At 39.2% G+C, this 20956-nt stretch overlaps 1 protein-coding gene across 3 annotated transcripts in view; it reads left to right on the top strand.

Moving 5' to 3' along the window:
• Positions 1 to 20956, top strand: part of slc12a5a (solute carrier family 12 member 5a) — a 320066-nt gene that overhangs the window by 213392 nt on the left and 85718 nt on the right. For all 3 annotated transcript variants that reach the window (XM_088339009.1, XM_088339007.1, XM_088339010.1), the window contains exon 3: positions 1592 to 1729. In XM_088339009.1, coding sequence (XP_088195135.1) covers positions 1592 to 1729 — 138 coding nt within the window. The remainder of the gene's footprint in view (positions 1 to 1591; positions 1730 to 20956) is intronic.

Raw genomic sequence — 20956 nt, 5'->3', positions numbered from 1 at the left:
CGCCGTTGTTGTTTTGGTCTCGCGGTTCGAGTTTTCGTCTGCTCGTCGATCTCGTTGGTCCGTCTCTTTTTACAGAATCGGCTTTTTCGGCTCAACTCATTAAAGAGTGCCGGCTCACTTGCTTTTATGCATTATGTTACGAATGATTATGTTGTATCGAGAAGTTAAGAAAAAAAGGAAGTATAAAAGGAGAAAATTTAAAAAGACAGGTTTGTGGTTATCCCTTTAATCAGTATACTACCAAAAATAATTTAATGCAGAAAATGAATTAAAGATTTGAATAAGAAAATGTATTATTCTACTTAATTAAATTTGCATGTATTGTTTCTCTCTACAGTGAACGTCCAAGCTACTTAATTTTTGAAGTTTTTTTTACAATAAACCTCATTCATGTCAAGCAAGACAGTTAGTATTAGGTGAAAATCGACACAAAATTGGTCATTTCTTCAGTGTCAGTAATAAGTCGAAACATAATGCAGAAAGTGATAACAACATAAAAAAAGTTCAAAAATGAAATCGCTTGGACGTTCACTCTAGAAGGAAAAATACATGCAAATATAATTAAGTAGAATAATACATTTTCTTATTCAAATTTTTAATCCATTTTCTGCATTAAATTATTGTTGGTAATATACTGATTAAAAGGGATCACCACAAACCTGTCTTTTTTCATTTTCTCCTTTTATACTTCCGTTTTTTTCTTAACTTCTTTATACAACATCATCATTCGTAATATAGTGCATCAAAGCAAGTGAGCCGTTTGAGAGCCGGCTCTTTAATCAGTTGAGCCGAAAAAAACGGTTCTCTAAAAAGAGAGGGACTTTCACTACACAACTCAAACTGGAGATCGGCGTGCAGACGAAAACTCGAACCGCGAGACCAAAACAACAATGGCGGATCTCCCTCACGAAAAGTTTGGAGTGCGGTAAATCTTTGTTAAAAAATCATAATGACAATTTTGTGTCAAAAAATGTTGATTTGACACGATGCGTACCCGGCAAAAATAATGTGTTTAGGAAGCAGGGATGCGGGCAAGCAAACGATAACACTGTAAGATATAAGTAAACATTTTTCAATGCAACTGGCATCAGTAGCCTAGATGGTAAGGCGCCCGCTTTGAGACTGGGAGGTTCGGGTTCGCGCCCCGGCCGAGTCATTCCTAAGACTTAAAAAGTGGTCGGCGGCGCCCTCTCTTGGCTGCGGCTGCATCGGGTCAGATGCAATCGACATTTCGTTCTGTGTACATTGTTACACAGAATGACAATACAAGGAAATTATTATTATTATTATTATTATTATCATCTGCACATGAAAATGGCGAAAACCAGAGGCGGTTAATATCTCTATTTTTACTTATGTTGGTTCTAACCTTGAACATTAAAAAAGAAGGTGCCATGTTTCCAGGTTTAACTGCAATTCTTTGAAAGTTAGGTTCAACAGATACTATCTTTATTGGAGCCAACAGCTTAAGGTTGATTTTTTAAGGCCATGCTGAATATAGGCAACAATGAGATCCCCAGCAGATAATCGGTCTTTTCTTCAATCTCAAGGCTGCGTGCAATTAATGTTATATTGTTTTGTGATTTTACAGGAGGAAATGGACACCAGCCCCATGGTGTCATCTCTGCTCAGCAGCCTGGCCAACTACTCCAACCTGCCACAAGGGAGCAAGGAGCACGAAGAGGCCGAGAACAACGAGGCCGAATCATCCAGGAAGAAACCCGTCAAGGTAACGTCATTGCAATCGTTAATGGGACAGTGGGAATTATTTACCCTCTAGATGCCACTGTATTGAGTCGAAAACGAGTGCTAAAAGGCACAACGAATAATACAACCAATGGGGACTCAATGTGACCGAAATGCACCATATGTCTTCTATTTTTTTGCCCAGCTTTTCACAAAGTTTTTGGTTGTTCAGTGTACCTGGAGCAGCAAGATGACAGACAATTATCTCAGCTCCCTAAGTCATGTGTTATGTAAGATAAATGAAAATATATTGACCTATGAGTTATTTTGAAATACACATTAGTATGACAGTGTGTGTACTTTTGCTTATTATTTATATCATTTTTTTATGAATACATATATATATATATATATATTATATACATGTATATAGTTTTAACACTAGGGGGTGCTGAATAATAGTTTAAAGGGACATAGTGTATTAATGAATAATTAAATGCCGAGCCATTTTGCTTGTTATTTTTTAAAAGAACTCTATCCCAGGAACCTAACAAACTAGGGTCTTACCTTAAACACCTTAAAACACAAAAAATGCAACATAATTAACATAAAAAACCTCAGCTAAAAAGTAAAGTACCAAATTACCTATATACCAATCAAGATTTAAAATGTATAATATTACGATATTTTTAATGTTTCAAAACGATTGAAAATTGTAATATTTGCAGACGACACTAACATTTTCTATTCAAATGATAACTATATGGATTTGGTAACCTGTATAAATCGTGAACTAATTAACCTAAAAGTATGGATGGATGTAAATAAATTATCTTTAAATTTAAATAAAACCAAAGTAAAATTATTTCGTAGTCGCAAGGCAAATCAAGATTTAGAAGTAAAAATGGAGGGTGCTGCAATTTTATCAGAAATTGAGTTTTTAGGGGTCATAATAGACAATAAATTAAGTTGGAAAACACACATCAGATACATAAAAAACAAGGTATCTAAAAGCATTTCAATAATTAATAAAGCCAAATTCCTTTTAAATTATAATGCATTGTATTTATTATATTGCTCTCTCGTTCTGCCATATTTAACATATTGTGCAAAAGTCTGGGGCAATGATTACAAAAGTTCACTACAGCCCCTTTTTATCCTTCAAAAATGTGCAATAAGAACCATACACAGGGTAGGATATCGGGATCATACTAATATTTTATTCATGCAGTCCAAATTATTAAAATTGAATGATTTAATGAAATTGTTCACTTCACAACTGTTACTTGATTCAACAAAAACATCCAAAAATATTCACTCGGAAAGAGGGAAATTATAACTTGAGGGGCTGTTATAAATTGAAAATCCCAAAGGTGAGAACCACCAGGAAAGGTATGTGTGTGTCTGTTTGTGGAGTCAAACTTTGGAATAATTTACAAGATGAGATCAAACAATGTCCAACATGTGTTCAAATTTAAATACAAAAAAACATTACTGGCAGAATACAGGGATGAAGAAAATGGGATATGAGTGAGATTGGAAATACTGCGTTTAAAACTATGGTTTACTTGTTGTTATTGTTGCTATTATTATATCATAACTGTTATTATAAATATTATCTTTATTTTTATTGCCGTCATTATCATTGGTGCCGCAGTGACATTTGGTAACTAGACGCATTATGACGTTGAGGGATGGGTATTACGAAGATTAGTGTATAAAATATGTGATTATTGTAATTATTATTATTATTGATATCTGACCTATGTAATAAGTATATGAGATTTTGTTATATTAGACACAAGAGGAAAGGAGGATTTGTAAAATGTATTTAATAGGGAAAATAAAGGGGTAGGGAAAATCTGCTTCTGACTACCCCTTTTCGAACATGTTATGCAACATTATTTTGTTGTTGACTCATTGTTTTTGTCCTGTTTTTATTTTAATGTTCGAAATAAAGTTTTCATTCATTCATTTGTTCGTTCGTTCGTTCGTTCGTTCGTTCGTTCGTTCGTTCGTTTGTTCGTTCATTTCATTCATTCATTCAAGATAATATGCTAACCAACTTACTAAACAGCTAACTATGCGTATACCTAAAATTAAAAACACACAAAAAAATTAACCACAAGCTGTATAATAAACAACAACCCCTAACAAGCCAACTAACTAAATTAGTTAAAAACTTGTATAACTGATTTTTCACTCCTGACATTCACTGGATCCTATCAATTGTTGTATCGCGTGCAGTTATCACAAATACACAATTATATTTATATATACACACACTCCTTTAATTCACCAGCACTACAGTGTTCATTTTACCTGTGAAAAGCGATGGGTCCTGGGGACTCGCATGCTCAAAAATATATGGGTTCCAACAGAGATCTATGGCTCCCCAAAATTGAGTGTTATCGAGGTTGAAATTGTAAATCAGCGACAAATATATAGTATAAATCTATATATTCATTCAGTTTTAATCATCCCAGTTTATTGGCAATACAAATCAGTTATCACTTCGATATTTTTCAGTTCACAACAATATTGTACATTATACAAAATAATATTGCTGAAATAATTATAATAATCTATATTTTCATTCAGTTTTAATCATTAATTGGTAATACAAAGCAGTTATCACTTCAGATTTTTCAGTTCATATATTCTTCGTGGTTTGCTGTCCCGCCACAGTTGTAATTCCTTCTCAATGTCCAATCCATTATCATCCTCCTCATAGCGTCACCAGGAATAAAATTAAGTCAATTTTGGCAGAAAAGTCCTTATCTTGCTTAGGAGTATTATTTTGTTTATCTTCTTTCGTCGCGTCGTTCGCTTCAACACACGTGTTTTCCTAACCTCTCGTGTTTTCCTCGCGATCTTCCGAAGAATTTCTCCACCGTTTTTTCGTGCCGGACTTATTGCCGTTGTTATCACTTTTGGCATTATGTTTCGACGTATTACTGACACTGAAGAAATGACCAATTTTGTGTTGATTTTCACCTTAACTCGATGACAACCACCACAACAATGACGTCATCTCGAAGCAACTAGATCTCGTTGGCCGAGATCGGCGTGCAGACGAAAACTCGAACCGCGAGACCAAAACAACAATGGCGGATCTGCCTGACGAAAAGTTTGGAGTGCGGTAAATCTTTGTCAAGAATAAAAGTAATCTGTTGATTTGAGACTATGCATCCCCAGCAAAAATGATGCGTCTAGGACGCAGGGACGCTGGCAAACGAGAACACTATCACTAATGATCTAGACATGTTTGTTAATTCCACATTTGTTAAATCATGTCATTACAAACTGAATGGTTGCACAGGTCATTATAATTTTACATCCTCTTTAGTTTTTTTGTTTTTTTGTTTTGGCACTTTAATGGAGAATGGGTTGAAGTATTGCGTTGGCAGCTGCCGTCTGTGTCAACCGTCAAGTGTCAATACAAGTGACAATTTCGAGGGTTCTCTCGGTCTTGTGCTCATAACCGCTGCTGTGTTTATCATGTAATTGAGGTTCTGCTTGATTATAATTGTTACCGAAATGTGTCAAAGCTGCTGGGCTAAAGGCTAGCTTTAGTTTTGTTTATATATTTCGGTAGAAAAGAAGCAATGGATTCCAACAAAACACAAAAGATAAGACACTTTGTTCACTTTTTTTGTTTGAAATCTTTACCATTGTGAAAAAGGATTTCCTAAACACTGATTGAGAAGCAACCATCAACTTTTACATTAAGGGGTCATTACAGTTTGTAATATTTGAGCATTCGATCTCACCGAATTGTGTAGTGCAACCAAAAGCAAGTGCTACAAAGCGCAAGGAAGATGACAAATTATGAAGAGTCAAAGTGACCGTACCGTACCATGTTTCTTCTTATTTTTTGCCGAGTTTTTGGTTTTTTTGGGGTACCCTTGATGAAGATGGTGGACAATCCCGTCAGCTTCCTCCACCCGAATCTCGTGTTGTATAAATTTCTTGACCTATGTGTATTCATAAAGTTATATATATATATATATATATATATATATATATATATATATATATATATATATATATATATATATATACCACAGCCATATCCCCGTAGTGGGAGGTGGCTAGAGTCATTTCTGACTCTTTTTAGGAGATTGATTTAGAGGAGGGGATTCCCAGCCCCCTCGCTCAACCCAACTGAGGTGTTGGGAGTCATTAGGTGACCAAACCCCCCAATTTCAACCCCTAATGCTGAACGCCAAGCAGGGAGGCAACGGGTACCAATGTTTAAGTTTTAGGTATGACTCGGCCGAGGCTTGAACCACAACCTCCCAGTCTCGGGGCGGGCGCCATACCCACAAGCCACCGAGCTGGTTAAGCTGGTTAATTCGTAAAGTGGATGTCTTAAAAACAGCAGGGCGTTTGACTAGAAGCAGTTCATTTTACCCAATGTCTCTCTCACGGACTTGATTAAATCTGTTGGCTGGTCTGATATGTCCCGCGGGCCGTAGTTTGGTGACCCCTATTTCACAATATTGTCACTGTTAGACAATCATGTTGCTGTTCTTTAATTACCACATCCTTTAAGGTGGATCTGATTTTCAAACTACGGTATTCAAAAAAAGAAAGGACCATAGAACAGTGGTTAGTATGTAGCCTCATGGTGCGTAGGTCCAGGGTTCAATTCCAGCTCTCAGCATCCCATTGCAGATTTTGCATGTTCTGCCTGTGCCTGCGTGAGTTTCCTCCACATTTCAAAAACATGCATTCTAGATTAATTGGCAGGTTAATATTGGCCTGTCGTGTGAATGAGCAAATGAGTTGTATGTCTCACTGAGCCCTGCAACCACTTCAGGGTGTCCCCTGCCCAAAAATGGATGGGATGCACTCAAACACCCCCACGTCTCTATGAAGGATAAGCGGTGCAGAAAATTGATTGATGGATAGATCAAGGTAAAGCATTAAGAACAGGTTCGATTATTTTTGTCTGAGGTTTGGACTTGCTGATCTCCTTGCAAGTTTAAAATCCACAGATGTATTATCTCCTTATGTTGAGTGTATACTAAATGTTGAACTCTCATGAGAGATAAATAATCAGGGTTGGGTAGGGTTACTTTAACTTGATTACTTTCAATTACTTTTGGATGACTCCAATACCAAATATGCTAATAAAAGACAAAAGAAACTAAATATGAATAAAATGACTAAATTTTGTGCAGGCTTGGGGAGTAATGGGACGGCAAAAATGATATTGGCAAGCTGTTTGGATTTATTTTCATTTTGTTTCTGTCGCATTTTATGTTAGTTTTGCCGGAGATCGAAGAGATCAAAGCCAGGAGATAAAGCTTACCACCTGAACCAACTTACCGCACGATACAAACACAATAATGCCCTTTAGAGTCCAGAGACAGTATTTTATTTGTTGTAATTTAAAATCATAACTTTTATAAGAAATGAGCTAGAGACTCGCCATATGTTTGACATGCCTGGTCTATCTTGACCATTGAAACGCGTCATTGGGGTAGAGATGAAGACGAGGAGCCAACGAAATGATGAGGAAGGAAAACATCACTGGCAACGCTGATGAAGTACCTGAGCAAGACAGCATGGGTCAAAGGTGACAAAAAAACTGTCAAACTGTCACCATTGTAAAACGCAAGGGAGAATGTTCAAACCTTGCTTCGCCTCTGATGATCCGAGCCCATTGTTTCGCGCCTTATTATCTCACTTTGAATTGATAGCTAAAAATGATTTGGGGCTAACAAAGACCTTAATAAAACTCCTCCTAGAGAGAAATTATTCTGGGTAACACGACTGGAACTCATTAGCGAGTGACATTTAAGATGCCACATGGCAACACAAACCAGGCATTGGAATGCCAACTGGAAATGATTGATGTTTCTGCGATAGTTTTTTTTTCATTCTCCCGAGTTGCTTTAAATCTCCAAAAAGTAATCAAATATGACCTAATGAAAGGGACATTGTACTGTATATTATTTACAGGGTTGGGTAGGGTTACTTTAACTGGATTACTTTTAATTACTTTTGGATTACTCCAATACCAAAAAATGCTAATAAAAGACAAAAGAAACTAAATATGAATAAAATGATGACTCACAACACATGGTAAGCTTTCTCTCCTGGCTTTGATCTCTTTAATCTCCGGCAAAACGAACATAAAATGTGACAGAAACAAAATGAAAATAAATCCGAACAGCTTGCCAGCATCATTTTTTGCCGTTCCATGTACTCCGTTACTCCCCAAGCCTGCACAAAAGTTAGTCATTGTATTCATATTTAGTTTCTTTTGTCTTTTACTAGCATATTTGGTATTGGAGTAATCCAAAAGTAATTGAAAGTAATCCAGTTAAAGTAACCCTACCGAACCCTGTAAATTGCACAAGTAAACTATCCCTACCCATGACTCTGTGTCAGGTTTTCAATGTAAATCTCTTGAATTTCTGTCTCAAGGTAATTAGCTTGTTTTTATATTACTAGTTATAAAAACAATGTTTCTCACACACACACACATGAAGTAACGTTTCAATAATCAGTCTAATTGCATCTCTTGTATGTTTATCAATCTTATATTCTTTTATTGTGAAATGCTCATGTGAACTTTCTCCCTGAAGTATAATAAATTACGCCCACGTTGTGGGCGGGGTCTCTTTCCCTTCTTCAAGATCATGGCGGACGTGAGTGAAAATCTGCTCTTGGGTATGATTCGATTTTAACTATATATATGTATTTTATTTGGGTAAATATGGCCACGAAATAGTCTTAATAATGATTGACTTTAACACTCTGAACAAGAGAGGCGTGAAAATAAGTGACAAACTTAACCTGATTCAATTTAAACCATTGGAATTGAGTTTAGTAAAAGACAACGTGGAGACGCTGTTGGACAAATTGAATTGCTGTCTTTAGTACCACAGCAAAGCTCCGGGGAGCCACAACAATGCTGTGTTTAAGAAAAGCTGTTGAGACTTCTGCTGCTTCCAGAATATTCACTGTATTTTCAAGCCATTTAGCCATTGATGTCTTCAATGGTAGGGTTTTTGATTGTTTATTTAATTTCTATATGATATCATTTTAAATAGGGCTCCGGCTAACAACGGTTTTAATAGTGGGCTAGTCACCGACTATTGAAACAATCGTCAAATAATCGGATAACTATTTTTTTTTCCTAAATTTAATATGAAGTTTATTATCTGGCAAATGTTAATAAACACAAAAATGGGTACCGTATTTTCCGCACTATAAGGTGCACCTAAAATTCTTAATTTTTTTCAAAAGCGGACCATGCGCCTTATAATACAGTGCGCCTTAAATATGGCTCAATATTAAATCGCAAGGTCTCGCAACTTACGCAACAGCCGCAGGTTATTCGGAGCCTCGGATTGGCAAGAGGGCCAAAACAAACCCTGCAATTGGCCGAAAAAGATGTGTCAGTCATCCATTAAATCGATCGCTATTGGCTGAAGTTATTCGGAGCCTCGGATAGGCTAGAGGGCCAAAACAAACCCTGCAATTGGCCGAAAAAGATGACTGAATAGCAAGCTTGCTAAACTACGCCATAAAGAAACATGTTTCATTAGTCTGTATTTGTAAATAGTTTACTCTCCTGGATTTACTACACTCACGGTTGTAAGAAGACCATGATTGCCTATCATTATTGAACGTGAGAACTTAGGTGAGCTATGCGGCTTTATATTTTCCCGGTATCTTGTTTTAGAACAATCTTGATGTTGCTGTGATGAGTTGAGTGAATTGAACTCAATTCTAAGTGTTTATTGTCATATGCACAGTAAAGTTGCGAGCGAAAAAGAAAATAGAAACTAAGGACTGGTTGGCATTTCTTGAATCCCAAGACTTTAACCTTCCGAATGATATGTGGAACGATGCATTTGAGTGACATCGTACGGACACCGCATCCGCACGACACGTATTTGCTTCTTTGCAAGCTTTGGGAATGTTAAGGGGGTAATCAGTTTGACTGAGTCATCTGACTGTTTTGTGGACGTTCCCATTGTAGCGCCTTATAATCCGGTGCGCCTTATCTATGGAAGATATAGGACCAAAAACTTTTTTGGGGGGTGCGCCCTATAACCCAGTGCGCCCTATAGTGTGGAAAATACGGTACATTATAAAATAATTATTTCATTGAAAAAACTGCAAATGCCCTGTCTAAAACCAAACACGCACAGTGCTCAAGTCAATAGAGACATAAATCCAAAAATATATCTTTATCCATTTTTAGGACATGCAAATAAATAACAAATTAAAATCAAGTGAGCGTATATCCCTGTTAATCAATAATGCTCAATGGTAAAAGTACAAGAGTAAACAAAAAAAAAATATTGTGAAAATTTTGTAAAACATATAACCAACTGCAAAGTATTTGTCAATTCTCAATATATTGAAGTTAAACAGTTCTAACAACCAACATTTGTTGTTTTTTAATGTTTGAACAACCGAGGTTTGTTCTTCGGACTGTATGCATTTAATTTCAAATTTGCTTGACAGGCACAGTCCGACATAACGGTCAGGCTCTCTTTTATAACTGAACATACACGTAAAAATGTAAAATACATGCCATCAAAACCGCATTGGCTTGAATGTTACTTAAATCTTAAGTCAGACTCTGTATTGTTCAACTGTTCTGTTCTATTTAAATGTTTTTGCATCACCAAGATACAGCCATGATACGCACTTTGCAAACGTTGCTAGTATCCCGGCTAAAATGCTCGCCAACTATGGAAATTTAGGAATGCACTTCAAGTTGGCGTTTCTGTATGTTTCTTACCGCCTGAGTCAAAAATGCTATTGTGCATGAGCAGGGTTGGGTAGGGTTACTTTAACTGGATTACATTCAATGACTTTTGGATTACTCCAATACCAAATATGCTAATAAAAGACAAAAGAAACTAAATATGAATACAATTACTAAATTTTGTGCAGGCATGGGGAGTAACGGAACACATGGAACGGCAAAAATGATGATGGCAAGCTGTTTGGATTTATTTTCATTTTGTTTCTGTCGCATTTTATGTTAGTTTTGCCGGAGATCAAAGAGATCAAAGCCAGGAGAGAAAGCTTACCACGTATAGTGAGTCATCATTTGATTCATATTTAGTTTCTTTTGTCTTTTATTAGCATATTTGGTATTGGAGTAATCCAAAAGTAATTGAAAGTAATCAAGTTAAAGTTACCCTACCCAACCCTGTACATGAGCGACTATACTCACTGGCTATATTCGACAACATAATTGTTGAATATTTCTACTAGCGATTTTTTTCGACATTGCGGTTGTCATTTGCATGTATCCATCCATCCATTACCTGCACCGCTTATCCTCGGTAGGGTCGCGGGGGTGCAGGAGCCCATCCCAGCTATCTTCGGGCAGTGAGCAGAAGACACCCTGAACTGGTTGCCAGTTCACACGCTCATTCACACCTAGGGACAATTTGGACCAGCCAATTAACCTGACATGCATGTTTCTGGAATGTGGGAGGAAACCGGAGTGCCCGGAGGAAACCCACGCATCACGGGCAGAACATGCAAACTCCACACATGAGGTTCGATCTCATTATTTCAGAACTGAGCCGCACACGCTGCCCCTACTTGCATGTGAATATGCAAATATACATCTTGAGTAGGCAGCACGGCGGCACAGTGGTTAGCGCGTGTGTGGCACAGTTCTTGGGAACGTCCTGTGTGGGTTCAAATCCAGCTACTGGACTTCCTGTGCGGAGTTTGTATGTTCTCCCCGTGCTTGCGTGGGTTTCCTCCAGGCACTCCGGTTTCCTCCCACATTCCAAAGACATGCATGTCAGGTGGATTGGCCGGTCCAAATTGTCCCTAGGTGTGAATGAGCGAGCGAGTTGTCTGTCCCTGTGTGCCCTGCGATTGGCTGGCAACCGGTTCAGGGTGTCCCCTGCCCACTGCCCAATGATTGCTGGGATGGGCTCCAGCACCCCCACGACCCTACTGAGGATAAGCGGTGCAGCTAATGAGATGAGATGAGATAAGATAAGATAATTAGGTTATGAATTTACCATTTAGTTTATATCCAAGAAATAAATGTGACTATCTCACAACTTTGCCCACTAATCATCCTGGTAGAAGAAACGGCAACTACGTTTAGTTACTCTTTGGTACAAGTGGCATCTCCATTCCGTCACCCAAGATACTAATTACAATGCATCCTGCAACCCTGAGGCTCTACCAATCAGCGACCCATTCCATCGCCAATCTTCCTATCGCCACGAGAGGTTTTTCATTAAAGCGGCCTGCCGCAGTTTATCGCTCTCTCGCATTCGCTCTCTTTCCTCGGCCGATCGCGTTCCCTCTCCATTACTCGCTCGGCTCTTCTCTCTCCATCTCCCTCATCATCAGCTCACACTAGGGAATGAGGGGAGGGGGGCGCTTGTAGAAGAGAGGGAGAAGCCTTTTCTTTTTGTCGCAGTGTGAAAGACAAGATTAGCAGATTGCTTGTCGGCTGACAAGAGGGAACCGTCTGGAGGTCAAGCGAGTTCATGTCCGAACTGGCCTGCGATTCGGAGCTGGGTTTCTCAACCTTTTTGAGCTAAGACACACTCAGTGTTCATTTGACCTGTGAAAAGTGATGGGTCCCGGGGACTCGCATGCTCAAAAATCTATGGGTCCCAACAGAGATCTATGGGTCCCCAAAATGTAGTGTTATCGAGGTTGACATTGTAAATCGGCGACAAATGTATAATATAAATCTATATATTCATTCAGTTTTAATCATCATAGTTTATTGGTAATACAAATCAGTTATCACTTCAGATTTTTCAGTTCACAAAAATATTGTACATTATACAAAATAATATTGCTGAAATATTAGTCTCTATATTCCGGCAGTTTGTATCATCACAGTTAATTAGTAATACAAAGCTGTTATCACTTCAGATTTTCCAATTCATATATTCTTCGTGGTTTGCTGTCCCGCCACAGTTGGAATGCCTTCTCAAGGTCCAATCCATTATCATCCTCCTCATAGCGTCACCAGGAATATAATTGAGTCAATTTTGGCAGAAAAGACCATGCTATGAGTATTCTTTTGTTTGTTTTCTTTTGTCGAATCGTTGACTTCAACACACGTGTTTTCCTTGCCTTCGCGATCTTCAGACACTAAAGAAATTACCAATTTTGTGTTGATTTTCACCTAATACTAACTTTTTTCGGAGGCATACTCAACCTTCACCTTCCCTCGACGACAACCACCACAACAATGACGTAACCTCGAAACAACTCGTTTGCCGAGATCGGCGTGCAGACGAAAACCCGAACCGCGAGACCAAAACAACAATGGCGGATCTGCCTGACGAAAAGTTTGGAGTGCGGTAAATCTTTGTTTAAAAAAAAAATGTAATCGGGTAAAAATGACAATTTTGTGTCAAAAAAGTTGGACGCACGTTGACTTGACACGATGCGTCCCCAGCAAAAATGATGCGTCTAGGACACAGGGACGTGGGCAAACGAGAACACTGCACACTCTAACAAAATTGAAGTCTTGAGTCACCTCACCTATAAAAGATGTTTAAAATGCTTAATCCTCTGCTCCAGTTTGATTTTCTTTTACTTTTGAATTGTGAATGCTGCCAAACTTAAAATCTCAGTCGCCGTGGTGTGGAACAAGTACAGGAACCTTTATTAGTACAGCAAACAGTATTTTGTTGGACAGGGTTCGGCACACAGGAAGTCAGGTAGCAAGGAAACAATCGTGGTCCGAAATCCAGGCAAGGGGTCAGTGTTTTACAAAACCCAAACAGCAAAAGTTCTTCAGGCGGTATTCTAGAAAGGCAGGCAAGGATACGGTACACTGAAATAACAAAAGGTTGAGACAAGAGTGCTTGGGGCATGACATGTAAGACAACTAATTAGCACAGGGCCAAGAAGAGTTTTTATAGTGTTATGGGAGAGTTGTGATAGGAGGGAACTAGAGACAAGAGACCACAGGGGAGAGGGAAAAATTGAACCCGAAAGTGAGTGACTAAATAAGGTAAGGCGGAGAGAGATACAAAGAGTGAAAGTGTTATCACACGCAAGCTGGAGGTTTTCTTTTATTCAAGGATGAGAATGGTGAAAGTAAGAAAGGGACTGTTTCAGATACAGTCCAAATACCAACACAAACCCCGAAAAAGATGAAAAAGGAAGTTAAATCGAGGGCATCTAAGAATTTCGCAAACTTACACGCGCAATAAAAACGACCTGCAATGGCGATTTCAGCCAGGAGATGGCATCAGCAAGTAAGAATATTTTGAAGTTACCACCTTTAATGCTTGGTTTCTTTTTAAGAGACTTGATTAGGAAGCATTGAAACGGCTGCCTTATTGTGGCCATTTAATAATCAGAAATCAGAAAGAGCATGTTGCTTTTCAGTTAAGGTATTATAGGGAAAAAATAATGTATTGAGATGTATTGTTATTTTTTATTTACCGGCCATTTTGAGGTTTGGAATGTACGCACTGGTTATTTTATATACTAGAACTGTGCCTAATGATGTGTCCAGTGAGCATATACTACAGCGGCTAAATCTGCTCACACATTGTCACCAATGTTCCCACTGCTACACACGTGCGCAATCGCGAACTGCCCGCACATTCTCAGCGCACAAAAAAATCTATCCAGCGCAATGTTCCCTCTAAGCTGCGTGTGTGCACTACCCAGAGCTTTATCGCGCACAAGAAAATCTAGCCAGCTCACAAAAATCAGGGCTCGAAATTGCTAAATAAGAAGCGAATTAAGTCAAAGTTATAGTGCATGAAAAATACAAGGGTTCCCCTGACGTTGTGTTCTAAATGCGGTATTTTGAAGTCAAGGTCGAAGTAGAACGTAGTTGAGTAAAGTCAGTAGAGTTTTTCGAGAACCGGCTTCTTCGGCTCGGCTCACTTAAAGGAACCGGCTCTTTTGGGTCCTAAACGGCTCTTCAGGTTGTTTTTGCTTCTTTCATGCCTATATGACCAAATATTACGTAAAAATATGGACAAAATGACTTATGGGAAGAGGGAATAGAACAAAAAAGAAAAACTTACCAAAATGAAAAAGTAGTGAAAAGCTCAGAAAAAAAGAAACAAAAGGAAGAGAAAAAAGAAGGAAAAATTCAGAAAAAAAGCCAGGAAAAAAGAAAAGAAAGAAACAAAGGAAATAAAGTAAATAAAGAACAAAAAGAAAAAAGTAACAGCTAGGAAAAAAGAAACACAATGAGATTTTTTTAAAGGAATTTAAAAAAATAGAAAAAAACAGGGGAAAATAAAGAGAAAGTTTGTGTTGCATTCAAATAATTTCCAATTATACCAAGTCAATCTTGTTGCCAAGATTGTACTTCCACTCAAAAATGTGATTAAATACAGTTGTGTATCGTGCAACCGACTAAAAAAAACCCCAAAAATGTAAGTATTATGCGACAAAAGATACCAGGAAAAAAAAGAAATGGAAATCTTGTGAATCTTGTGACGTTTGTAGGCTGTACAACCTTTGCAATAATACATGAGTCAATTCATTCAAAAATGAAAAACATTTTTGCATTGCCGGAAACTCAGCAAAATGTAACGTGATGTGAAGTTTTGGACATGTTTGATAATGACTTAGTTGCCACACTTGGGATTGCTGTTGCTCACTGTTGTTTCAAGCGTTGCTCACCGACTTTGTGTGAACGCTCAGACCCGTGGAAAATTACAGGGAACATTGATTGTCACATTACCCAAAGATATGACAGCCTTAAAACATATATGCTTTATAATCTCCAGTTGTACAAAAAGTGTTCTCGTCGGGCGCTTGGATGTCATCATCATCATCTGTCATCTTTTTACAGCACCTTTGATCTTCCGTATCAATGCCGTTTCCCTTGACTGTGTTTTATTGCTGCGCGCTAATCCGCCATCCTTGCCTGCCCCTCCACGGGCGCAAATAACCATGGCCGCCCCTCCTGCTTATTAGTTCAACGCATGGGATCATTGCTCCCATCAGCAGCATTTCATGAGCATCTATCTTGATGAATGTCACGTTCTGTAATGAGGTGTCCGAGTGCTGTTTTGACATTTCACAGAGCACTTATTGTTCTCTCAAGGCCTCATGGGGTTACACTTTCAGAAATATCAGGTCCAGTGTTCATTTTACCTGTGAAAAGTGATGGATCCCGGGGACTCGCATGCTCAAAAATCTATGGGTCCCAACAGAGATCTAGAGTCACCAAAATTTAGTCTGATCGAGGTTGAAATTGTGAATCGTCGACAAATATATAATATAGATTTATATAATCATTCAGTTTTAATCATCACAGTTTATTGGTAATACAAATGAGTTATCTCTTCAAGATTTTTCAGTTCACAACAATATTGTAAATTATACAAAATAATATTGCTGAAATAATTATATAAGGGCAGCACGGCGGCGCAGTGGTTAGCGCTTGTGCGGCACAGTTCATGTCATGGGAACCTGTTGTGGGTTCAAATCCAGCTCCAGACTTTCTGTGCGGAGTTTGTATGTTCTCCCCGTGCTTGCGTGGGTTTCCTCCGGGCACTCCGGTTTCCTCCCACATTCCAAAAAACATGCATTTCAGGTGAATTGGCCGGTCCAAATTGTCCCTAGGTGTGAATGAGCGAATGAGTTGTCTGTCCCCGTGTGCCCTGCGATTGGCTGGCAACCAGTTCAGGGTGTCCCCTGCCCACTGCCCGAAGATGGCTGGGATGGGCTCCAGCCCCCCCGCGACCCTAATGAGGATAAGCGGTACGGCTAATGAGATGAGATGAGATGAGATAATTATATAAATCTATATCTTCATTCAGTTTTAATCATCACAGTTAATTGGTAATACCAAGCAGTTATCGCTTCAGATTTTTCAGTTCACAATATTGTATATTTTACAAAATACTGAAAATACTGTCATCCACTTAACTATCTTTAGCAGTGAAAGTATGGCCAAGTCTTCTTTTTGATGTTGTATCCGTTCATACTTGCCTCTCTCTTCCTGCAGCAGCAGAATTTCCATAGCTAATTTGTGGTTTTCATTGTCGTTGTGCCGATCCAATGTGCTTTTCTGAAAGTTCTTATTGCAAAATGATTTATGCAATCCAGTTTTTTTGTCACGCTGGGTACACGCATCACAGAACATGTAGCCTCCATTATCATCCTCCTCATAGCGTAACCAGGAATATAATTGAGTCCATTTTGACAGAAAAGTCCTTTTCTTGCTAGGAGTATTGTTTTATTTTCTTTCCTCGAATCGTTCGCTTCAACGCACGTGTTTTCGACTTATTACTGACACTGAAGAAATTACCAATTTTGTGTTGATTTTCACCTTAACTCGACGACAAGTACCACAACAATGACGTAATCTCAAAGCAACAAGATCTCGTTGGATGAGATCGGCGAGACCAAAACAACAATGGCGGATCTGCCTGACGAAAATCTCGGAGTGCGGTAAATCTTTGTTAAAAAAAAATAATCGGGTAATAATGACAATTTTGTGTCAAAAAAGTTGCGTCCCGGGGACGCATGTCAATTTGAGACTATGCGTCCCCAGCAAAAATGATGCGTCTAGGACGCAGGGACGCGGTTAAACGAGAACACTGCAGGTCTGGAGCAAAGTGCCCATTATCAGCCTACATGTGGTGCCTTTTTCCTAAAAACACATTCTCATGAGATATTTTGGTGCGGGCTTGTATAAGCTTATTCCAGTTCTGTGAAAATGTCACAAATTTGCTCCGAAGTTCACATTAAATTCAAATTGGTATATTATGATGATTTTAGACATCTCTGTAGCCACATTTTGTACAGTAGTGGCGTGCTGTCAGAAGGGTTCGTACGGGTACTTGAAATCCCTAAATTTTAATGATTGGGTGAAGTTCTACATCAGTGTTCATTTTACCTGTGAAAAGTGAGAGACTCGCATGCTCAAAAATCTATGGGTCCCAACAGAGATCTATGGGTCCCCAAAATTTTGTGTTATCGAGGTTGAAATTGTAAATCGGTGACAAATATATAATACAAATCTATATATTCATTCAGGTGGCACGGTGGTTAGCGCGTGTGCGGCACAGTTCTGAGGTCATGAGATCGAACCTACTGTGTGGAGTTTGCATGTTCTCCCCGTGTTTGCGTGGGTTTCTTCCGGGCACTCCGGTTTCCTCCCACATTCCAAAAACATGCATGTTAGGTTAATTGGCCGGTCCGAATTGTCCCTAGGTGTGAATGAGCGAGCGAGAAAATTGTCTGTCCCTGTATGGCCTGCGACTGGCTGGCCACCAGTTCAGGGTATCCCCTGCCCACTGCCCGAAGATGGCTGAAATGGGCTCCAGCGCCCTCGCGACCCTACTGGGGATAAGCGGTGCAGATAATGGATGGATGGATGGATGGATGGATATTCATTCAGTTTTAATCATCAAATTAGTAATTCTTTTTCTGCATCAAATTATTGTTGGTAATATACTGATCAAAGGGATAACCACAAACCTGTCTTTTTTTCTTATTTTACTTTTATACTTCCTTTTTTTCTTAACTTCTTTTTACAACATCATAATTCGTAATATAATGCATCAAAGCAAGTGAGCCGTTTGAGAGCCGGCTCTCTTGAATAAGTTGAGCCGAAAAAGCCGGTTGTCTAAAAAGAGACAGACTTTTCACCACACAACTCGAGATCGGCGTGCAGACGAAAACTCGAACCGCGAGACCAAAACAACAATGGCGGATCTGCCTGACGAAAAGTTTGGAGTGCGGTAAATCTTTGTTTAAAAAAAAATGGAATCTGGTAATAATGACAATTTTTGTGCCAAAAAAGTTGTGTCCCGGGGACGCACGTTGACTTGACACGATGCGTCCCCAGCAAAAATGATGCGTCTAGGATGAAACGAGAACACTGCTACATATTACTGTCATTATACCTAACACCCATATGGGAAGAGATTTGTATCAAAATATTTACGGTACACATATATCGTTCAGTTCCACAAATATATGTGCAATTTAATCTAGATCTAATCTTATGTCTCGTAAATTGCAGATATATATGTGGATCCGAACGAAACATGTGTACCGTAAATATTTTGGAGAGAAATCTCTCCCCTTATAGTTTTTGGGGAAAAATGCCAGTAACATGTAGCACTTCACCCAAACTTTGAAATTCAAGCATTCAAGGATTTATAGCATACAATGCTTGATTCCCACCTGGTTTTGTCTTCATGGTACTGTGGAGAAATTGAAAAATTGGTTTTGAAAAGCATCGCTTCCATGACTGCTGAGGTTTCTTTGCCAGCCCAACCGCTGCTCGCTTACATTTCGATTTAAATTAATTGGTCCCCTTGGGGAAATTCACTTCCACCGACTACGCCGGGGAAAAAACACCAGACATTACATTACACAAAAAAACAGCAGAATGACAAACATGGATGGCAGTGAGACATTGATTGGATGGGTCAGGGGGGCCTGTTGCTTAGAGAGGTAATGGCAAAGGTGATCAGGGGCGGCAGTAGCTCAGGAGGTAGAGCGCTCGTCTTGGGATCAAGGGATCCCAGTTCGAATCCCGGCTCGTCCGTGTTACATGTCGAAGTGTCCTTGGGTAAGACACTGAACCCCTAATACCCCCAATAAGCAGGTTAGCACCTTACATGGCTGCAAGGCCGCTATTGGGAAATGTGGAGCACATTGTAAAGCGCTCTTGGAAGTCATTGAATTGACATCCGGCCCGCCGTGTAATCATATCCGAGACCATTTGACATTATTGTTATTAATGGCCCGTCAATATGAACAATGCCGTCTCATCCCTGGACATCCTATTCTGACGTTTTAGTCACTGTTCCTATTCCTTCATATATGACGTATACTATACTATATACCAGGGGTCGGGAACCTATGGCTCGCGAGCCAGATATGGCTCTTTCTATGAGTACCTATGGCTCAGAGACAAATTTGATTGCATGCAAATTTTCTTCATCTCGTTCAAAACTTGAGCTAATTAACCTGTTCAGTTACACGCAAAGCAAAACCAAAGCTGAGTTACTAGGCAGTACTTTTCAGAATATATAGGGGACGTTTTCACTACAATTTACAGGGCCACAGGTGTCACACAAAAAAAAAAATCGTTTTGGCTGTACAACGTTGAAGAATCCTTTATATAAAAGCTCACTATATAATCTCTGTTCAGTGTTCAGACACTTTTTGATGAATCCACGGAACAAATTTTAAATACGCCCAAACACCAGAAGAGAACTTAAAGTTATTTGATTGGGTGAGTAGGAAGCATGGGTGGAGCTATGCAAAAAGTGCAAGCACTCCCTTCCATCTCCCAACTCCGTCTGCGCCAAAGGTAAGCACATCAGGCTCCCTGTTCTCGGAATGTTGTGACGTTTTTACAAAATAATTTGTGTAGCATTTTCATATTTCTACTTTTGACAGGAGATATATTAAGGAGAGCAAAATCTTTTGGGATATTGAAGTTTTTTTTTAATATATACAGTACATTGACATTCGAGCAAAGGAATTTGGATGTTATTTTAATGTTAAGTTGTTTGAAGTTCTAAGTTGTATCATTTAACAAGATATTTTTATTTACAGCAAAATAATAAATACTGTATAAGTGATTTAAGGTTTAAATTTAATATTCTTGTCTGTTTTTATTCATGTTCCAAAAACATTCAGTTTAAGTGTGTTCAATAAATGTTTATCCTGGTTGGTCCGCGACCTTAAGTGTGTTTTGAATTTCGGCCCCTTGTGCAATTGAGTTTGACATCCCTGCTGTAAAGGGTGAACGACTTCCTGGACGGTGGCGTTTTTTTTGTTTCTATTGTGATTTTTAAGTTGTTCCTTGCCCCCATGTAGGTTTTAGATGAGATGGTGCAATTATAGCCTGTAATTTGCAATAGTCTCTGCAGCCCTTTGAGACTCCTTGTGATTAGGGGGGGCACAAATAAACATCTCATCTCATCTCATTAGCCGTACCGCTTATCCTCATTAGGGTCGCGGGGTGCTGGAGCCCATCCCAGCCATCTCCGGGCAGTGGGCAGGGGACACCCTGAACTGGTTGCCAGACAGTCGCAGGGCACACAGGGACAGACAACTCATTCGCTCATTCACACCTAGGGACAATTTGGACCGGCCAATTCACCTGAAATGCATGTTTTTGGAACGTGGGAGGAAACCGGAGTGCCCGGAGGAAACCCACGCAAGCACGGGGAGAACATACAAACTCCGCACAGGAAGCCTGGAGCTGGATTTGAACCCACGACATGACTTGACTTAAAAATGCCTCAATTTGGCCATAAAAAAGCTGTACCAACCC

The sequence above is a fragment of the Urocampus carinirostris genome, chromosome 6 (genome assembly GCF_059441175.1).
Source record: "Urocampus carinirostris isolate Australia breed hairy pipefish chromosome 6, RoL_Ucar_1.0, whole genome shotgun sequence".
Classification (NCBI taxonomy): domain Eukaryota; kingdom Metazoa; phylum Chordata; class Actinopteri; order Syngnathiformes; family Syngnathidae; genus Urocampus; species Urocampus carinirostris.
This window is presented reverse-complemented; position numbering and strand designations above follow the sequence as displayed.